Raw genomic sequence first — 19,386 nt, 5'->3', positions numbered from 1 at the left:
GGCTGAGGGAATGCAGTGCTGTGTAGCAGAGGGCGTGGCCTGGTGCCAAGCTGCCCGTTCCTAGGGCACTGTGCAGCTCTGCTGGTTTTGTCACTTGGGGCACATTAACAGTCTCTTTCTGCCTCAGCTGCTTGCTGTGTGGATGCTATCAGCGGGTGTGACAGGACCTGCCCAGGAGGCAAGGAGAGACTTAATCAAGCAAATCCCTTCTCAGAAGTGCTTTATGCCAGGCACTGGGGCTCACACCTCTAATCTAGCTACTCAGGAGGCTGCAATCTGAGGATCGTGGTTCAAAGCCAGCAGGAAAGTCTGCGAGACTCTTTATTTTCAATCAGCCACCAAAAAGCAAGAAGTGGAGCTGTGGCTCAAAGTAGTGGAGCACCAGCCTTGGTCAAAAAAGCGAAGGGCAGCACCCAGGCTCTGAGTTCAAGCATGCACATGCGTGCACACGCACACACACACTCACACACACAAGTAGCCTGGATCAGTGCTGGGCACATAGTTAATGCTAAGGAAACCAGCTGGGCAGTGTCAGCAAATGCTCCCTGGAAGATCCCTGAAAACCTCCCTCTGGCTGCACCCCTAGAAAAGATGGGTTTACTCTACCTTCCCACAGCACTGGGCTCCAAAGAAGGCTCAGAGAATGCTTATCTCAGGAAATCCCAGTACTGGCTGCACAGCCCTCCACAGCACCCTCTCCCCTGCCTCCTTTGGGGCTGATTCTTTTTTTCTTTTTATTTTTTTTTTCAAATTTTTATTATCAAGCTGATGTACAGAGAGGTTACAGTTTCATACGTTTCTTGTACTGTTTGTTACCTTGTCCCTCATACCCCCTTCCCTCCTCCCCCTTGGGGCTGATTCTTTTTTTTTTTTTTTTTTTTTTGCCAGTCCTGGGCCTTGGACTCAGGGCCTGAGCACTGTCCCTGGCTTCTTCCCGCTCAAGGCTAGCACTCTGCCACTTGAGCCACAGCGCCACTTCTGGCCGTTTTCTGTATATGTGGTGCTGGGGAATCGAACCTAGGATTGGGGCTGATTCTTGACATCAGCATCTAAAAAGGGACCTCCCTCCAGCCCATCCTCCCTTCCCTCCCCATTGGGCTCCATGTGTCCCTGTCTGTGCAGCCCCATGTTGCCCTCCCTCCCTCCCTGCATCCCCAGAGCCCATACCATTTCAGCCAGCTTGTGGATGGCCGGGCACAGTGTGTTGACGGTGCTCTGGTACCAGGGGTCTGCCCGGCCCAGGAACGTGGCCAGCTCTCCCAGCTCTGGCTGCCTGGACACTGTGGGCTCCTGGGGACGAGAGGATGGGTTCATCCCTCAGGCCCTGCCTCCTGGCCTGGGGTCTCCTATATCCCAGCTTGTGCTCTGTGAGGGAGGCCAATAACCATTCAGGGCCTCGGCTTGTGCACTGTGTTTGATGAATTAGTATCTGCCTCGTGAACTCAGGGAGTGGGGATGGCTTTGGCTTGAGGGCCCACTGCTAGGGATGACTGAAAAATAATCCTTGGCCCTGACAGTAGAAACCAGTAGTGTTTTGATCTTCCAGCAGTGTGGTAGGAAGTGAAGCCACAAGTCAATCTCCACTGTTGAAGTCATCCATGCTTTTCTTGTCTGGGGGTGGGGGGGTGGGGTGGGCTCCTGGGGCTTGAACCCAAGGCCTTATATTCTCAACTTTTTGCTGGTTAATTGAAGACAAGAATCTCATGGGCTTTTTTGTTCTCACTGGCTTTGAACCTCATTCCTCAGGTCTCAGCTTCCTGAGTAGTTAGGATTACAGGTGTGAGCTTTTTATGGTTTCATGTGATCCTGAAAACTGTGTGTGTGTGTGTGTGTGTGTGTGAGAGAGAGAGAGAGAGAGAGAGAGAGGAGAGAGAGAAAAAGAGAGAGAAACAGGTGTGGGGGGAAGCAGACAGAAAGAGAGAGGGAGGGGAGAGAGAAAGAGGGGGGAAAGGCCTATGTTTATGGAGAAGTTCAATCACATTCTCTTACAAAACCAAGCTTGTCAGGTGGCTCACACCTGTAATCCTAGCTACTCATGATGCTGAGATCCAGAGGATCAGAGTTAAAGCCAACTCAGGCAGGAAACTCCATGAGGCTCCATTTCTAAAATAACCAGCAAAAAGCAGGGCTGGAGGTGTGGCTCAAGTAGCAGAGTGCCAGCCAAGGAAGAAAACAGACCAAGTTCCAAGCCCTGGCACTTTCAAACCCTGGTACTGGCAAAAACTCCCAAAGAATACAAAACTCAAACCAAACAGAGAAGCGGGCAGCAGGCCGGCTGGTGCTGTGCGTGAACCTGTCTTGGCCACTTGTGGCCCCCAAAGACCCTCGAAGCTTCTCTCAGCTCTGCATTCGATGAGAGTCCTGGCCCCTCCCGGCTCTGCCCAGCCCTGCTCCGGACCCCCATCTGCTCCTTTCCCACGCCCCCTCCCCGCCCCTGTCCAGTCACCTGCGAGGACAGCACAGGAATGTAGTAGAGTTGCAGGCTGAGTCTCGGGGTGAGGCAGAAATCCTGTGACTCCTGTTTCCTGGCAACGAGTAGCAAAGTACAGTCAGAGCAGAATGGGGTAGGGAGCTGACAGCGCGGGCGCTGGGGCTCTTTCCTTTCTCTATTTTCCTTCCTTCCTTCCTTCCTTCCTTCCTTCCTTCCTTCCTTCCTTCCTTCCTTCCTTCCTTCCTTCCTTCCTTCCTTTCTTCCTTCCTCCCTCCCCCCTCCTTCCCCCCTCTTTCCTTCCTTCCTCCCTTCTTTTTCTCTTCCTCCCTCCCCCTTCTCTCTACCTCCCTCCTTCCTTCTCTCCTTCCCTTCTTCTTTCCCTTCCTTTTTCTTTGTGGCAAATATGGGGTTTGAACTCAGGGCCTGTGCACTGCTTTTTTGCTTTTTTTACCCAAGGCTGGCTCTCTACTACTTGAGCCACATCTCCACTTCTGCCTTTTTATTGGTTAACTGGCCTTTCCTGCCTGGACTGGCTTCTACCCGAGATCCTCCCATCTCAGCCTCCTGAGTCGCTAGCATGAGAGGCTGGAGCCACTTAAAGCCATGGGCGCCTCCCTGGGAGCCTCAGTTTCCTCTTCTGCAGCTGCGAGGTCCGACGGGACGGAGGCACCCCCCAGGAAGCCCTTGGCCTCCGCCCTCCTCTGCCCTCCCTCCCCGCCTCTGCCCTCCCCCAGCCCACACCAGGCCCTCCCTCCCTCCCCCACTCTGCCCTCCCCGCCTTCTCCCTCCCCCAGCCCACACCTGGCTCACCCCTGCCCTGTGCGGGCCGCACCTGAGCCAGAGGTAGGCCCGGGCCAGGCGCCCCAGCATGCGGTCGTCCCCCAGCACCAGCACGCGGGCGGTGTGCACGCGCGCCACGCCGGGCAGCAGCTCCCAGTCCCTGCCGGGCCTGCCCGTGCGCCTGTGCAGCCCTGGCGTGCCGGACGCGGAGCCGTCGGGGGGCCACAGCCGCTTCCTGACGCCGCCCTGGCGGCGCAGTGCAGCCCGCTCCGGCTCAGGGCTGCGGGGCGCCCGCGCCTCCTCGGCCTCCGGGGGAAGGTCCCGCTCGATGCCGCTGTCGGCGGACAGCACAGACTCCCGTGCCAGGCTCCGCTCCGGCCCCGGGCTCCGAGCCTGCCCCAGGCCCTGCAGGTCCAAGGCCTCCAGTTCGGCGCTGAGGCGCAGCTGGGATGGAAGGCGGAGGACGCGGGCCAGCTCCTTCCCTGGGCCGGAGAACAGGGTCAGAACAGCCAGGCACCCGGGCCCGGCAGGGGTCCCCCCGGCGAAGCCCTCCACCCGTGCCCCCCCACCCCCACCCCGAGGAGCCATGGTGGACAGATCCCGAACCCTGCTCGCTCCTGCCAAGGCCTGAGTCCCCTTGGAGCGAGAACATGCTAAAGGCTCTGAAGACATCAGCGTCACCCAGCACCTTCATCTAGCTCTGCCGGGAGCCCTCCTAGTCACCCCGAAGCTTCCCGGAGACAGATTCAAGTCACTGCTCCAGGAAAGGAGCGGATGGTCTAACCCACTGTGTGTGTGTGTGTGTGTGTGTGTGTGTGTGTGTGTGTGTGTGTGTGTGTCTGTCTGTCTGTCTGTCTGTCTGTCTGTCTGTCCTGGGCTTGAATTCAGGGCCTGGGCACTGTCCCTGAGCTTTTTTACCCAAGGCTAATGCTCTACCACTTGAGCCACAGCTCCACTTTTGGCTTTTTGTTGTTGATTGCAGATAACGGTCTCATAGACTTTCCTTCTTCTGTCTGGCTTTGAATCCTGATCCTCAGATCTCAGCTGCCTGAGTAGGTTAGGGTTATAGGCATGAGCCACTGGCACCTGGCTCACTTAAAAATGTATGTGTGTGTATATATATGTGTGTGTATATGTGCATATGTATGTATATATATATATACATATATATATGTATAGCGTATGAGGAGACTGTGGCTTAGAGAAAATCGAGTCCAACCAGCATGAGCCAGTATACAAAAGTGTCAGAACTTGAACCCAGGTCTCTGAATCCTTGTCCTCCCTCTCTCTTGAGAAGAGTCAAGGGGATGGGGCGGGACATCAGGTGGGAGGGTGTGATGGGTGGGCCTCCTCCCTCCCTTCTTCCCTCCCAGGGACATACGCCTGCTGGTGTCCACACGAGCTCCTGGCCCATGAGACCAGAGTCCAATGCACGAAGCTACTCCCACCTGGAGAGCAGCTGTCCTTCTAGCTGTTTAGAGTAATGGGCAGTCACAGATGCACACACACACACACACACACACACACGGGCACAGATAGGCATGGATGCACAGACCCATGTGCAGACCCACACATGACTGCACGTGCACACATGCCCCGCCGAGTCCCTCCCGCTCCCATGGGCACGTACAGAGCTGCTCCTGGCCGGTCCACAGGTGGAAAGTGATGGCTGGGCTGGGCAGTGGGATGCCTGGTGGCTGGTCTTGGAGAGGGTCCCCTGAAGAGAGGAGCAGGTGATGGGGCCCACAGAGAGAGGGCTGGGGGCTTCTTCCCTGTTCATCTCCCCGCCCAGCTTGGCGGCGGGGGGGGGGGGGGGGGGGGAGGGTCGCACGTGAATAGCAGCTGCTCTTGCCCCTGCTTCTAGAAGCTGATGTGCTCCATGAAGATTCCAGAATCTTCTGACCACTGCTGGGCTGTTGTGAATTTCCTCATCCATATTGGACTTGAGCCCATCATGACATTAGCTTATATGCAAAAAGAAGCTTGAACATTTTAAAAGGAACCCCAAATCTGTGGTATAAATAATTCTGACGTCTGCTACATTAGACCCTCTGTGCAGGGCCTTCTAGACACCTGGGTTTGCATCTTGGTACTCCTATATATTCCCAGTACTGAGACTTGAACTCAGGGCCTTGCACTTTTGCTGGGCTTGCTTCCTTATCTAGGGCTCTACCATTTGAGCCACTCCTCCAGTCCAGCTTTCTGTTGTTTAGCTAGGAGATGCAGTCTCAACAGCTTTTCTGCCTGGGCTGGCTTTGACCCGTAACCCTGCAGATCTCAGCCTCAGCCTCCTGTGTATCAGGTGGCAAGTCAGCAGGTGCACGGCTTGGGCAAGATTTTTTTAACCTTTGTTTTTTCTAACTCAGTTTCTTCCCCTGTTGGGCGCCGAAGGAGCAGCTAATCTCATTCTGACCTCTGGCTGTGTTGTTATCACTAGGATATGCTAAGTGCAAGGACATTTCTTTACTAGCATCTCAGCCACTACCCAGAATTGCTTTGCTATGTCCACTTTGCTAAGTCGCTGGAGTACATTCCTACGTTAATCAACCTCATCCTGTCTTTACTGCCATCAGATGTTGCGAACTTCAAAGCCTCCTTGTGTTCTTGAATTTTAGCAACCCTATGCTATTCCCTGGTTCCTAAACTGCATATAAACTGGAAGTTAAGAATAAACGTGGCTGCAGTCTTGAGTTACAATCAGAGGCTGCAGACCTCTCGTACCCCATCTTCGCCTCTTGTCTTTTTTCTTTCTTGTCTTGTACTTTTCCTTTTCTTTAATCCTCACCCCCCTCATTCAGGATTCCCTTTTCACTTCCGGCTGGCTCTGGCAGAGTGGCGCCCAAACAGGGACCTGAAAACCTGGGACAAAGGCAGAGGACCCTGCTGAGGTAAGAGGACATCCAATCACTTGGGAAAGAGAGCGGGAGAGAGTACGGAAAAGTACAGTCGGGAGTGAAATATAATGGGACAAAGTAACAGTCGCATGCTGTACGTGCAAGCCCTCAAAGGGACGCTTCATGCCCAGGGAGTGAAAGTGGGGCAAAGTCAGTTGGAACGTTTCTTTCACCTCATCGAGGAAATATGCCCCTGGTTCCCAGAGGAAGGGACCATTAACTTAGAAGTTTGGCAAAAAATAGGAAAAAGGATTCAGGGACATTATGACACAAAGGCCCTGAAAAAACCCCAGTGGACGCTTCTACTCTTTGGAACCTGGTCAGAGATTGCTTAGATCCTAGACATGAACAGATTAAATTCAATCAGTCGATTGGAGAAACTGAACACGGACTTGATGAGCATTGCCCAGCCCCGGGAGCATATGCTGCTGCCCGAGAAGAGCTGAGAAAATTAATAAGATCTGAACCCAATGGGCTAGATATTAAGGAAGACTCAGATGGCTCAGACACTGAGGAAAAATTATGCAATGAGCCTACTAAAGATAGATTAACCCATGTTGAGAATATGTTGGAATCAATTATAGCCCTATTGTCACAGCTTCATCCAAAACAACAAACTCCTGTAAAGGTAGAGACTTTCCCACCACCCCCTTTGCCTGTTATTGTCTCACAGCCAGTACCATCTCAGCCTGTGCTGTTAAAGGCACCTGGCCCTCCTAATGGTGAACTCCCCTTTGGGACAAGTTCTAATCCTACCCCTAAGCGTAGCGCCCTGCAACTCTCCTTGGCGCAGGCTGCTCAAAGAGGTGAGGACATTTCTGGTTTTCATTTATCCCCCATAAGGAGGAATGAAGATAACGAAAGAGTCCATCAGCCTTTGCCATTTAAACAAATAAGAGATCTAAAGAATGCTTGTGCTCAATATGGCCCTACAGCGCCGTTTACTCAAGTCATTCTTGAAACCTTGGCTACTAAAACTTTATGCCCAAATGATTGGAAACAGTTGGCTAGAGCTTGTCTTAGTGGAGGAGATTACTTATTGTGGAAATCTGAATTTGTGGAACAGTGTCAAGCCACAGCAGAGGCCAACAAAACAAATAATTTGCCTGCTTCATTTGCAGAGCTCGCTGGGGAAGGTGATTACAATGACACTCAGACCCAGTTAGATTACACTCTGGATGTTTATGGTCAGATCAGTGCTGCTGCTAAATGTGCCTGGAATAGACTCCCTAACTCTAGTAAGACTGAAGACCTTTCCAAAATTAGACAGGGACCAGATGAACCTTATCAAGATTTTGTCTCTCGATTATTAGAAGCAACAGGCCGTCTGATCCAAGATGAAGATGCTGGCAAGGTTCTTGTACAACAATTGGCATACGAAAATGCTAATGCAGCTTGCCAAGCAGCCATCAGGCCTTTTAAGAAAAAGGGAGGAATAACTGACTATATTCAGCTCTGTGCAGACATTGGTCCATCCTATATGCAGGGTCTCACACTGGCTGCGGCACTCCAAGGGAAAACTGTAGCTGAATTTTTACGCACCCACTGTAAAAGGGGAAAGGGTAGGGGACGCCCCCGCACTACTGGGCCTCCTGGCAGCTGTTTTTTCTGCGGACAAATGGGCCACTTGATGGCACATTGCCCTAATCAAAGAAAGGGAGCTAGGCCTGGAATCTGTCCCCGTTGTAAAAAGGGGGAGCATTGGGCCAGGGATTGTAGATCTATTTTGGATAACAATGGTCACCTGATTTTGGGAAACTGGCAGAGGGGCCAGCCCTTGGCCCCACAAAAAATTTTTGGGGTGGCTCCTTCCTTCCCCCAACCTCAAGCCTATCCTCCGACAACCCGCAACTACAATCAATTTCTAGTCTCCTCCGAGCAACGCCAGGGAGTGCAGGACTGGACCTCTGTTCCTCCACCTGCACAGTACTGACTCCGGAAATGGGAGTCCAGGCCCTCCCTACAAGAGTCATTGGCCCCCTTCCAAGGGAATCTGTTGGCTTACTGTTAGGCCGCAGCAGCTCTGCACTGAGGGGCCTACATATTATTGCAGGAGTGATAGATCAGGACTATACTGGAGAAATAAAAATCATGGCTTCAGCGCCTGCTAGTGTTATCTCTATCCCTGCAGGACAAAGAATTGCTCAGTTCATCCTTGTTCCTTTAATTTCAGTCGGTGCCTCAGCCACTGCAAACCCTAGGGGAGAAAGGAGTTTTGGGTCTTCAGACATATTTTGGGTTCAAAACATAAAATGGGAACGGCCTGAGCTTACAATTTATATACAAGAAAAACCCTTCCGAGGCCTATTAGATAGAGGAGCAGATGTGTCTGTGATAGCCAAGAGACACTGGCCTTCCCACTGGCCCCTTACTGCATCTCTCACATCCTTACAGGGGATTGGCCATGCCACAGATCCCCAACAAAGCAGTGCCATCCTTAACTGGAGAGATGGTGAGGGCCATTATGGGACATTCCAGCCTTATGTATTAGATCACTTTCCCATAAATTTGTGGGGGAGGGATATTATGGAAAAGATGGGAGTTTATTTGTTTAGCCCTAGTGATGCAGTTACTTGTCAACTCTTAAGTCAAGGGCTACTGCCTTCAGGAGGATTGGGAATTCATCAACAAGGAATTAGAGAACCCATTCAACCCCAGCCCGACATCATAGACAAGGGCTGGGATAGTTTTAATGGGGGCTGCTACTCATCCTGTCCCTCATGCCAGTCCTATCACACGGTTATCAGAGACTCCGGTGTGGGTGGATCAGTGGCCCCTATCAATTGAAAAGATTATTGTCACCCAACAGCTGGTGCAGGAACAACTGGACTTGGGTCACATTGCTCCTTCTACTTCCCCATGGAATTCACCTATTTTTGTTATTAAAAAGAAATCTGGTAAATGGAGACTTCTTCAGGATCTCCGACGAGTAAATGCCACAATGGAACTTATGGGGGTGTTACAACCAGGTTTGCCCTCTCCTATGGCAATTCCTCAAAATACATACAAAATAATAATTGACTTAAAAGATTGTTTTTATATCATTCCCCTTGCTCCTCAAGATTGCAAACACTTTGCATTTAGTGTCCCTTCAACTAATTTTAAAGAACCCATGAAACGATACCATTGGCTAGTGTTGCCCCAAGGCATGGCAAATAGCCCCACCTTATGCCAAAGCTTTGTAGCAAGGGCTCTCTCTTCTACTCGCAAAAATTTTCCTTCTGTTTATATTATTCATTATATGGATGATATTTTATTAGCTCATCTAAACCCTGCAGTAGTACGCCAAGCTTTTGGACAATTAATACAAGATCTCACCTCTTTTGGGTTAATAATAGCTAGTGAAAAGGTGCAAGAGCATCCTCAGTATACTTATCTTGTTCATATTTTAGGTCCTTATTATTTTACTAGTCAGAAATTACAGATTAAGACTTCTCATTTGCGTACTTTGCATGATTTTCAAAAATTTCTGGGAGATATTAATTGGCTTCGCCCTTATCTTAAATTATCCACAGCTGAATTAAAACCCTTATTTGATCTATTAAAGGGGGACCCTGACCCTACATCTCCCAGACAAATGACAACTGAAGCAGCTGAAGCCTTAAGCATAGTAAATTCTGCCATTTCTTCCCAACATGTAAATTATATTGATTACTCAGCCCCTTGGGAAGCATATATTTTAACTACACCTCATTCTCCAACAGCCATCCTCTGGCAGAAGGGATCCCTTCTATGGCTTTCCTTGCCTGCTACTGCCTCAAAAGTGTTAACTCCCTATTATGAATTGGTGGCCACCTTAGTCCATATGTGCCGTGTGGAATCTTGTAAGTATCTTGGATGTGATCCACAGGTTATTTATATCCCCTATACTTTACAGCAGCAAGAATGGCTTCATATTCATTGTGATTCCTGGGCCATTGCTTGGGACAATTTTATGGGCACAATTTCACATCATTATCCCTCCATCAAATTACTTCACTTTGCCTCTTCTTAGACTTTTATATTTCCTCGGGTTATATCTCTATCACCTCTTTGTATGGCTGCCTTGGTGTTTACAGATGGATTCTCTAACAGAACAGCCGCTCTTACTATTGATGGTGAAACTAAATCTTGGGACACTGGTCTTTCTTCAGCCCAGGAAGTTGAACTTCAAGCAGTTTCACAGGCCCTTACACTTTTACCTACTGAAGCTTTTAATTTATATTCAGATAGTCATTATGTTATTCGAGTCCTTCAGGTCATTGAAACTGTCCCTTTTCTTGGAACAGCTAATTCCACTATCCAAACTCTTTTTTTGCCAGATACAACTTCTTCACTCGCGCACCTGTCCGTGCTTTTTTGGACCATTAAGTGAGGGCAATGCTATTACGAATAAGGCTATTCAAATTTTTCTCACTCAAACTGACTTAGCAAAGCAATCACATGCTGCCCACCATCAAAACAGTTGTGCCTTACATCAGCATTTTCATATCACACGTGAGGCAACTCGTCAAATTGTAAAAACTTGTCCCAACTGTACTACCTTCCTACCTGCGCCCTCCAATGGCATTAACCCTCCAGGCTTAGTGGCCAACCATGTTTGGCAAATGGATGTTACCCACATTCCCTCTTTTGGATGGCTCTGCTTTGTCCATGTTACCATAGACACTCTAATTTTATTATGGGGACTCCTCTTATTGGGGAAGCTAGCAAACATTGTTTCTCCCATGCCTTATGCTGCTTTGCTACTATGGGACTTCCTAAACATGTTAAAACTGATAATGGTCCGGGATATGTTGGACGAGCTTTTCAAACTTTTTGCAAATCTTACCAAATTGTTCACTCTACAGGAATTCCCTATAATCCTTAAGGACAAGGAATTGTTGAATGGGCCAACGGTTTGTTAAAACACCAAATTTCTAAATTAAAAGGGGTGAATTATACCCCCTCTCTCCTGTTAATATTCTTTCTCATGCTTTATTCATACTAAATTTTTTAAATTTGGACTGTAATGGCCTTTCCGCAGCACAGCAGTTCTGGGAAAAGAGAGAGCAAAGAGCTTTTGCCCAAGGTAAGTGGAAAAGATCCTTTAACAGGTGCTTGGCATGGGCCCAATCCAATATTGACATGGGGTCGAGGACATGTCTATGTTTTTTCACAGGATGAAAATGACACCCGCTGGCTACCTGAGCATTGCATTTGGATTGTGGAAGCTCATCAGAATGGTACAAGCGCTGACCCACTGGGCTTATGTGCCAGATCCACCAATTGTACACCCTGTGACTTGGGAAGGAGCTGAGGTGTTTGTCCATGTCAACAGATCAGCATACGGTACAGCTCCAGATCTTTTTGTCCAACACGTTAAAATGGGAGACTTTGCAGCTTCTGGCATTGGAACCCCTTTATGTTTTACAACTGACTCCAACAGTTATATTCCAGGCTGCACTGTAATGCAATCCATAAATCATAGAATTTGGATTCCTGATAACAGTCAAGTATATAACATACAAATGACTTCATTGCCTATTGGGTTCCCTGTACATGCTAATTCTACATCGTCCATGATACCTTGCTGCATCAATTCTTCTCAGATTGTAGAATCCATGGGAGAACTGCACCCCATAAAGTGTAGACATGAACATCCTTTTATATCCAATATCTCAGGAACTAATTCTCAACTGATGGACTGGTCCAGAGCCAAGCTCACCAACAACTACAACCCAGGTCTGTGGTGGATGAATGGACACCCTCAACGTCATGTCTGGATGTTAGTGGCTGCCCTAAATAATATCTCCTGGCCCACTCCTTCTTCTTTAAAAAATATTATGAGTTGTGTAACACCTCCTTATGCCATTATTTATGGACCTTTTAATATTTCTATAGGAGCCATGTATTTCAATGTTACTTGTACTAACTGTTCGTTTACAAATTGCTTGTATAGTGGTCTTACTGATTCTGTAATTGTTATTAAGCAGTCTTCATTTGTCATGCTTCCTGTGAACATATCTGAAGCTTGGTATGAAGAAACAGGTATTCAAGTGTTAAAACATTTAAAAGAGCTCATGCGCCCTAGACGATTTATAGGGCTATTGATAGCAGGCATTGTAGCCTTTATTTCCTTAGCTGCCTCTGCTGCAGCAGCTACTGTGGCTTTGACACAAAGTGTGCAAACAGGCCACTATGTTAATCAGCTTGCTCATAATACTATGCAAGCCCTGCACTTTCAAGGCAGGATTGATGATAAGGTAGAACAAAAGTTAGAAGCATTGTATGAATCTGTGTTGTCTCTAGGAGAACAAATTCGTGCTTTACAAACTTTGCAATGGGTGCGCTGTCATGCTGGGTTTGACTTTATTTGTGTGACCCTCCATAAATATAATGGGTCGTGCTATCCTTGGGAACAAGTTGTAGCACATCTTAATGGTATTTGGCACCATAATAATTTGTCCTTAGATCTCTTTCAACTCCATAGGCAAATAGCTGGACTAGAACAAGCTCCGCCTCTGGACTCTGAAGTGGCAAAAACAGCAAAAGAACTGTTTAAACAACTTCAACAGTATATCCCTTCCTTGACTAATGTTAAGGGGCTGCTAATGACATTGCTCGGCCCAGGGATACTTTTGCTGATGGTTTTCCTATTCCTTCCTTGCATTGTTCGCATATTGCAAAACTCTTTCATGAGTTTAGCCAGTCAGCTGCATAAGGTCAAGCTCCAAGTCAATGAATTTCCCCTGAGAGGAACCGCGACCAGAAACGGGTAAGAGGGGGTCTCAGTCTGACCAACCTATGACAGGGCCTTCAGCTTTGCTCTGAAGATGTTCCCGATGACGGGTAAGGCAGGCTAGGCGACCCACCCAATCTAAGACAGGCGGGTTCACTTCTTTAAACAAAGACGGGGGAGATGTTGGGAGCCGAAAGAGCAGCTAATCTCATTCTGACCTCTGGCTGTGTTGTTATCACTAGGATATGCTAAGTGCAAGGACATTTCTTTACTAGCATCTCAGCCACTACCCAGAATTGCTTTGCTATGTCCACTTTGCTAAGTCACTGGAGTACATTCCTATGTTAATCAACCTCATCCTGTCTTTACTGCCATCAGATGTTGCGAACTTCAAAGCCTCCTTGTGTTCTTGAACTCCTTGTTCCTAAACTGCATATAAACTGGAAGTTAAGAATAAACGTGGGGCTGGGGATATAGCCTAGTGGCAAGAGTGCCTGCCTCGGATATACGAGGCCCTAGGTTCGATTCCCCAGCACCACATATACAGAAAACGGCCAGAAGCGGCGCTGTGGCTCAAGTGGCAGAGTGCTAGCCTTGAGCGGGAAGAAGCCAGGGACAGTGCTCAGGCCCTGAGTCCAAGGCCCAGGACTGGCCAAAAAAAAAAAAAAAAAAAAAAAGAATAAACGTGGCTGCAGTCTTGAGTTACAATCAGAGGCTGCAGACCTCCCATACCCTATCTTCGCCTCTTGTCTTTTTTCTTTCTTGTCTTGTACTTTTCCTTTTCTTTAATCCTCGCCCCCCTCATTCAGGATTCCCTTTTCGCTCCCCAGTAAAATAAGGGTGGTGATAGGTTCTAATCTAATTAGCTTACTGCGAAAGTTAGATGATTTAATGTATGTGAGAGATTTAAATATGCCTAAGGTATGGCTACTGGGGCAGGGCAGGTGATCTGTAAGGTGTGGGATAGCATGGCCAAACCAGTCACCTTCTTGGGGGAGGAGGCTCCTGTAACCCTGAGTCCCCACCTCCAGGCACAGTGCTGCTTTCTGGCACCTCCCGACCCCCACCGCTGCTCACCTGTGCCGCGCCCCCTGCTGTCCATGTCTCTCCCCCCTTTACCTGTACTGTGCCCTCTGCTATCCGTGCCCCTCCCCTATTATCTGCGCAGCGCCCCCTGCTGTCCATGTCCTTCCCCTCACCCCTGCTCACCTGTGCAGCGCTCCGCGACGTCTGCTGCAGGCCCGAGCAGTAAGCGGTAAGTCTCCTCCAGCCGCTCCAGGTGTCCCGCCAGGCCCTGGCTGGCCTCGCCGGCCCCCTGCTCCACAGCGGCCACCACGGCGTGGAAGTAGTGCTCCAGGTCGCTGTGGGAGCTGGCCTGTGGAGGGGTGAGGTTAGAGCCCGAGGTCCAGCCCGGCCGGTGGCCGCTTCAAGGACAGGTCACAGCCATACACAGGAGAAGTATGCTGCGCACACAAGTACAGCTTACTGTTTCTCTTGTATGCCTCTGTGGAGTTTTTCCATCTTTTAAATAGCTGTGTACTATTCCACTGTATGCACACTGACAGAGCCAGTGCTACGACAATGTTCCAGTGAATTTATCTTATAGTCCCTTTTTATATGCCTTGTTTTCAATGAATAAGACACAAAACTTCAAACCTACAGAGGGTGTTTTTGTTTTCATAGGAAAAATGTAACAGAAGGGGAGGGGAAGAGTTGGGCTGGAGGGGTGGAGAAGAATGCTGAAAGTGGTGACATGCATTGATCAAGATGCATTGTGTTTATGAACTGATTTGTTGAATGGTAACTCCTTTGTCCAATTACTTAAAGCTAATAAAGTATATTCTTTTATAAAAAGAAAGAAAAGGCACTGCCCCTCCTCAAAAAGATCCAAGATGTCAGGTTCAGAAGGGAGATTTCCAGAGAGAAAACAGCAAGCACTGCCATGTGTATGGTATGTTGGCATGAGCAGAGCAGGGTCCTTCCTGGGGCAGGGCTGCAGGGAGCAGGTGGACCAGTGGACCCTTAAATGCCTCTCCCCTCTGGGGTCTGGCCCCTCCCATAGAGGCAGCTCCACGGCTCCAAGTCCCAGCAGCTCCAGCCTTAGCCATTATTCACTTCAGCCTTCCCAGCCTTCTTGAGTCTCCAGCACCACCCACAGAAGATCACTCCAGACCCACAGCAGCCCTTCCCCTCCCAAAAAGTTCAGATGGCAAGTAAAATTTTCAACATCTCTGGGTCTCAGTTTCCCCATCTGTTTATGTAGAGGATGACTGCATTCATTGCATAATGTTGTAGGGAGAATTTCAAAATGTGATATCAAGGTTTTAACAAAGTGTTTAGGCCCCAGTAGTGAATAAATAAATGAGCTATTATCATATGGGTGCCATTATTAAGGACTTGAATCAAAATGTTAAGTGCTATAACTTCTAGATAGAGAAGTTGAGTCATTGTCATTTTTCTTTTTCATAGGCATGTGCCTTAGCAACCGTTTATTCCTTGATCTATAGGGATTTACAGGCCGGAGTGACAGGAAGCAGGAACCGGAAGTGAGTGGTGGTGATTGGTCTGGACACCCAGGGTCCCGGTTACCTGCAGCTTCCGGTGCACAGCACCTGCATGGCAGGCCTCACCCAGGGCGGCCTGTAGCGCATGGGCGACCACGTGGCGCATGCAGGACTCAGGGCTCTGCTGCTCTTGGGCAGCCTGGATCTCCAGCAGCAGTGCACTGCATACGGAGGCGGACACCAGCTCCGGGTCCACGAAGAGGAGCACCCTGGGGGCAAGGGCGAAGGGCCACTGTGGGCACTACCAAGCCCGGGGTCCCCACCCCACCCCTGGCTAGGGCTTAGCTCTGAGGAATGGTGGCTCACAAGTGTAATCCTAGCTACTCAGGAGTCTGAGATCTGAGGATCAGAATTCAAAGCCAGGTAGGAAAATCCATGAGACTAATCTCTAGTTAACTACCAGAAAACCAGAAGTGGTGCTCTGACTCAAAGTGGTAAGTGGAAGAGCTTAGGGACAGCTCCCAGGCCCAGAGTTCAAGCCCCACAACCTTTCTCCTCTCCCCCACCACTCCCAAATAAAGATCTTCAAATTCAAATGACTCTGAGTGAGGCTGACAATAGGGAGGGGTCCAGTCTTTCCTAAGGGCTAACAGTGCTGTTCTCAGCCATACGAGTCCACTGTTTACACAAGGGAAACTGATCCAGTCCTGTGCCTGTGGAAATTCTAGCTAAAAAACATCCTCCCTCCTAAAGCATCCTGGTCCAGGGACTTTTGGGAGTTAGGGGTGGCTAAATCCTTTCTGCCAGAACAACAAGCACACTGCCCTGCCCTGCTGAACACGTATGGCACAAACACAAGTCTACTTTTGTGTCCTGTCAGTGAGCAGTCACCAAGTCCCCCAGCATCTTCAGCTGAAGTGGGCAGCCATCCCCAGCCTGCTCACCTCTCTTGGTAGGGGTACAATTCACTCCTCAGGTTCTGTTCGGCAATGACTGTCCTTTGGTAGAGTGTCCCTGCAAACCAGATCCTCTGTCAGCCAGCCAGCTTTCCTCCTTACAAGGTGCTGCTACTGAGACTTTGGAGCTCCCTGGCATCCTGGAGAAAAGAGGTAGTCTTGGAAGTGTGCTTGTCTTGTAGCCCAGGCTTTACAGTTCTCACCTGGGATGGCGGTCTCTGCTTTCAGCTGTATGGCACAGTCCAAGGCGACTGTGCAATAGGGGGCAGGCAGGGTCAGCAGCTGGGTGCACAAGGTGTAGCTTCTCCAGTACAGCTCCTCAGGGACACCCGTGGCCTGAGGAAAGACGGGAATTGGAGTACACGGAAAGCCCTCGTTCATGAACGGCCCTGGGTGGGAGAGCGGGAAGGAGGAGGGTGGGTCCTGAGGAGCTCTCTGCCTCTCCATACCTTCCATCCTCTTCTGCCAGTATGTGCAAGACCTCCTTTTGATAGAAATATATCCCACACCTGCCATTGGGATGAATTCCCCTCCTAACCCTTCTGCCGTATGTAGGGAGGTGCACTTTTGGGGTTCACTAGGCTCAAAAATCTTGGACCCAGCTGGGGTCTCCTTTGCTCCTCCTTGCACTCCACATGCATAGGTACCCACAATTCCCCAAGGCTCTCCACAGCCTCAGTGGGCCCTGAGAACCTTTGCCCCTCCCCAGGGCATGCAAACCTGTAGGGAGCAATAACGTAGCACCTGTGTGATTCCCAGGGGCCACTGAGGCTCTCCCTGCCCCTCCAGCTTCATCTCTGGGGAGGGGAAGCGCATGGGGTGCTGCAGGCAGCCCAGGAATTGGCCTAGGCTCACTCAGGCAGAGGTCAGAAGCTTGCTAAGCAGGTAGGAGAGTGTTGGGCTCATGTGCTCATGGCCGCCTCCCGCCAGGCCCTGGCTGGGCTCACCTTGGTGAGCACGTACATTAGCGTGTGCAGCAGGGGAATGATGACGTGCCTGTGGTCCTCACTGTCCGCCTGCAAAACAGGAGACCCCAGCTGGGCACGCTGCAGTGGTGCACGCCAGTAATCCTAGCTATTTGGAAGACTGAGAGCTGAGAATGAGGAATGTCTATTAGACACTTATCTTCAATTAAGCACCAAAAAGCCAGAAGTGGAGCTGTGGCTCAAGTGGTAGAGCACCAGCCTTGAGCAACAAAAACACAAGACAGTGCCCAGGCCCTGAGTTCAAGCTCTCATGCTCTCTCTCTCTCTCTCTCTCTCTCTCTCTCTCTCTCTCTCTCTCTCTCTCTCATACACATACACACACAGACATGTCTGGTAAAAAATGAAGTGGATCACCCACATTTGGGGGTGCTGAGCGGCTGGAGCTGAGCCCCATCCCAGTGGCCCCCCTCAGCCTGCACATACCCACCTTCTCCAGCTCTCGGAGCAGAATGCGCACCAGCATTGGGCTCTTAGCAGGATCTCGATCCACCTTCTTATGTAGGGACCATCTCCACATGCCTGGGCCAGGGGACAAGGGAGCCCAGCATGACAGGGCTGGGCTGGGGGCTCTAGAGGAGATGACCCTGAGCCCCAAGCCCCAGACTGTGGCTTGGACCCAGCAGCCAATGTTGGGTCCACATGGGGCATCCGATCTACAGGCTGGGACACAGTTCCCAGGGCAGAAGGGGGAAGGGGGTCACAAATGGGGACAGGAGTGTGCTCCAGTCACTTTTCGGGGAGGGGGGGATTGTGGACCTGCTGAAGGTGAGGAGGTGGGAGGTGCTGGGTCTGCTGGGGAAGGTGGTGAGAAGAGGGCCAGGACCCCGTCCCCACCCCCACTGCTTTCTGCCATAGCTGCTGGTAACAGTGAACCAGGAGCAGGGAACTTTCTGGATGCTCCAGGTATTTCCACCAGGAGAGGATGGGTAGAGCAGAAACCACTCCCCATGAACCCCAAGCCAGGACCCTCTCCTGAGTGCCCCTCTGAGGGGCTGAGTAGGGTAGTTCCCACCTGCAGGCCAGCTCTCACCCTGGTTGCTCTGCAGGGCTGGGGCGCTGAGCTCCCGTAGCACAGCCTGCACACTCCTCTGCAGGTCCAGCTCCACATCTGGAGGGGGACAGTGAGGAAGGGAGCCTTGAGAAAATCCCCTTCACCCATGCAAACTGTTAGAGCTGCCAGCCAGCCTTCAACCTGGGGCTGGAAGACTCCGTTTCCTTTGCAGCCTGTGCTGTTTGTAAAGCCAGCATTTCTCAATGTGTGCCTATGTGAAATTCCTCCCTGACCTGAGATTTTGCTTTGTGCAGTTTCAATTTACCCTTGGTCAACAATATAAAATATTATATGGAAAATTCTAGAAATAAATAATTCTTAATTTTTTGGGGTCAGTTCTGAGGTTTGAATTCAGGAAGGTTTTCTGGTGGTTAATTGGAGATAAGAGTCTCACAGATTTTCCTGCTGGGGCTGGCTTTGAACTGCAATCCTCAGATCTCAGCCTCCTAAGCCACTAGCACCTGGTGGCAACAATCTTGAATAAGGTCTTTGCATGTCGTTTTGACATGCATCAGGGAAATTTTCCCCTCAGTGGTGGTCAACGGTCATGATGGGAACATGAGGAAGGGCACATGAGGGGACGGCTCAGCCTTGGTTGCCCACCCAGGCAGTGCAACTGACTGTGGTACCAGGTTGCTGGCAAAGCCATCCTTCAGTGCAGGACCACACCAAGAGGGGTGATTTTTACCTCAGCTTCCCTGACCATGTAGTCATGCCTTTTTCCCAATTCCTGCTGGTCTAAGGCTGTCATGTCCTGCCCTCCCCTTCTCCTTTGTGGGTAGGATTTGTATCCCAGCCAGACCCCATTCCCTCCTTGCAGGATGGATGAGGGAAAACAAGGCAGCCAGGAACTCAGAGACCAATATCACATTAATGCCCAGGTGCTGGTGGCTCACGCCTATAATCCTAGCTACTCAGAAGGCTGAGATCTGAGGATCATGGTTCAAAGACAGTCTGGGTAGGAAAGTCTGTGAGACTCTTGTCTCAAATTAACCACCAGAAAACTGGAAATGGGACTGTCTCAAAGTGGTAGAGTGCTAGCTTTGAACAAAAGAACTCAGAGACTGCATCTAGGCCCTGAGTT

The 19,386-nt window shown here is 50.0% G+C and overlaps 1 protein-coding gene across 1 annotated transcript in view; it reads right to left on the bottom strand.

Annotated features, from left to right (window-relative positions):
- Pik3r6 (phosphoinositide-3-kinase regulatory subunit 6) overlaps window positions 1-19,386 on the bottom strand; it is a 36,043-nt gene that overhangs the window by 10,603 nt on the left and 6,054 nt on the right. Inside the window, exons 2-12 of the mRNA XM_048366129.1 lie at window positions 18,282-18,359; window positions 17,679-17,770; window positions 17,213-17,281; window positions 16,469-16,601; window positions 16,254-16,323; window positions 15,395-15,578; window positions 14,015-14,180; window positions 4,842-4,928; window positions 3,264-3,693; window positions 2,447-2,525; window positions 1,168-1,290 (exon numbers count right to left, since the gene is read on the bottom strand). Of these exons, the coding sequence (XP_048222086.1) occupies window positions 1,168-1,290; window positions 2,447-2,525; window positions 3,264-3,693; window positions 4,842-4,928; window positions 14,015-14,180; window positions 15,395-15,578; window positions 16,254-16,323; window positions 16,469-16,601; window positions 17,213-17,281; window positions 17,679-17,770; window positions 18,282-18,359 (1,511 nt within the window). The remainder of the gene's footprint in view (window positions 1-1,167; window positions 1,291-2,446; window positions 2,526-3,263; window positions 3,694-4,841; window positions 4,929-14,014; window positions 14,181-15,394; window positions 15,579-16,253; window positions 16,324-16,468; window positions 16,602-17,212; window positions 17,282-17,678; window positions 17,771-18,281; window positions 18,360-19,386) is intronic.

The sequence above is a fragment of the Perognathus longimembris genome, chromosome 17, assembly GCF_023159225.1.
Source record: "Perognathus longimembris pacificus isolate PPM17 chromosome 17, ASM2315922v1, whole genome shotgun sequence".
NCBI lineage: Eukaryota > Metazoa > Chordata > Mammalia > Rodentia > Heteromyidae > Perognathus > Perognathus longimembris.
Note: the sequence above shows the minus strand (reverse complement) of the source record. Positions and strands in the feature narration are given on the sequence as shown.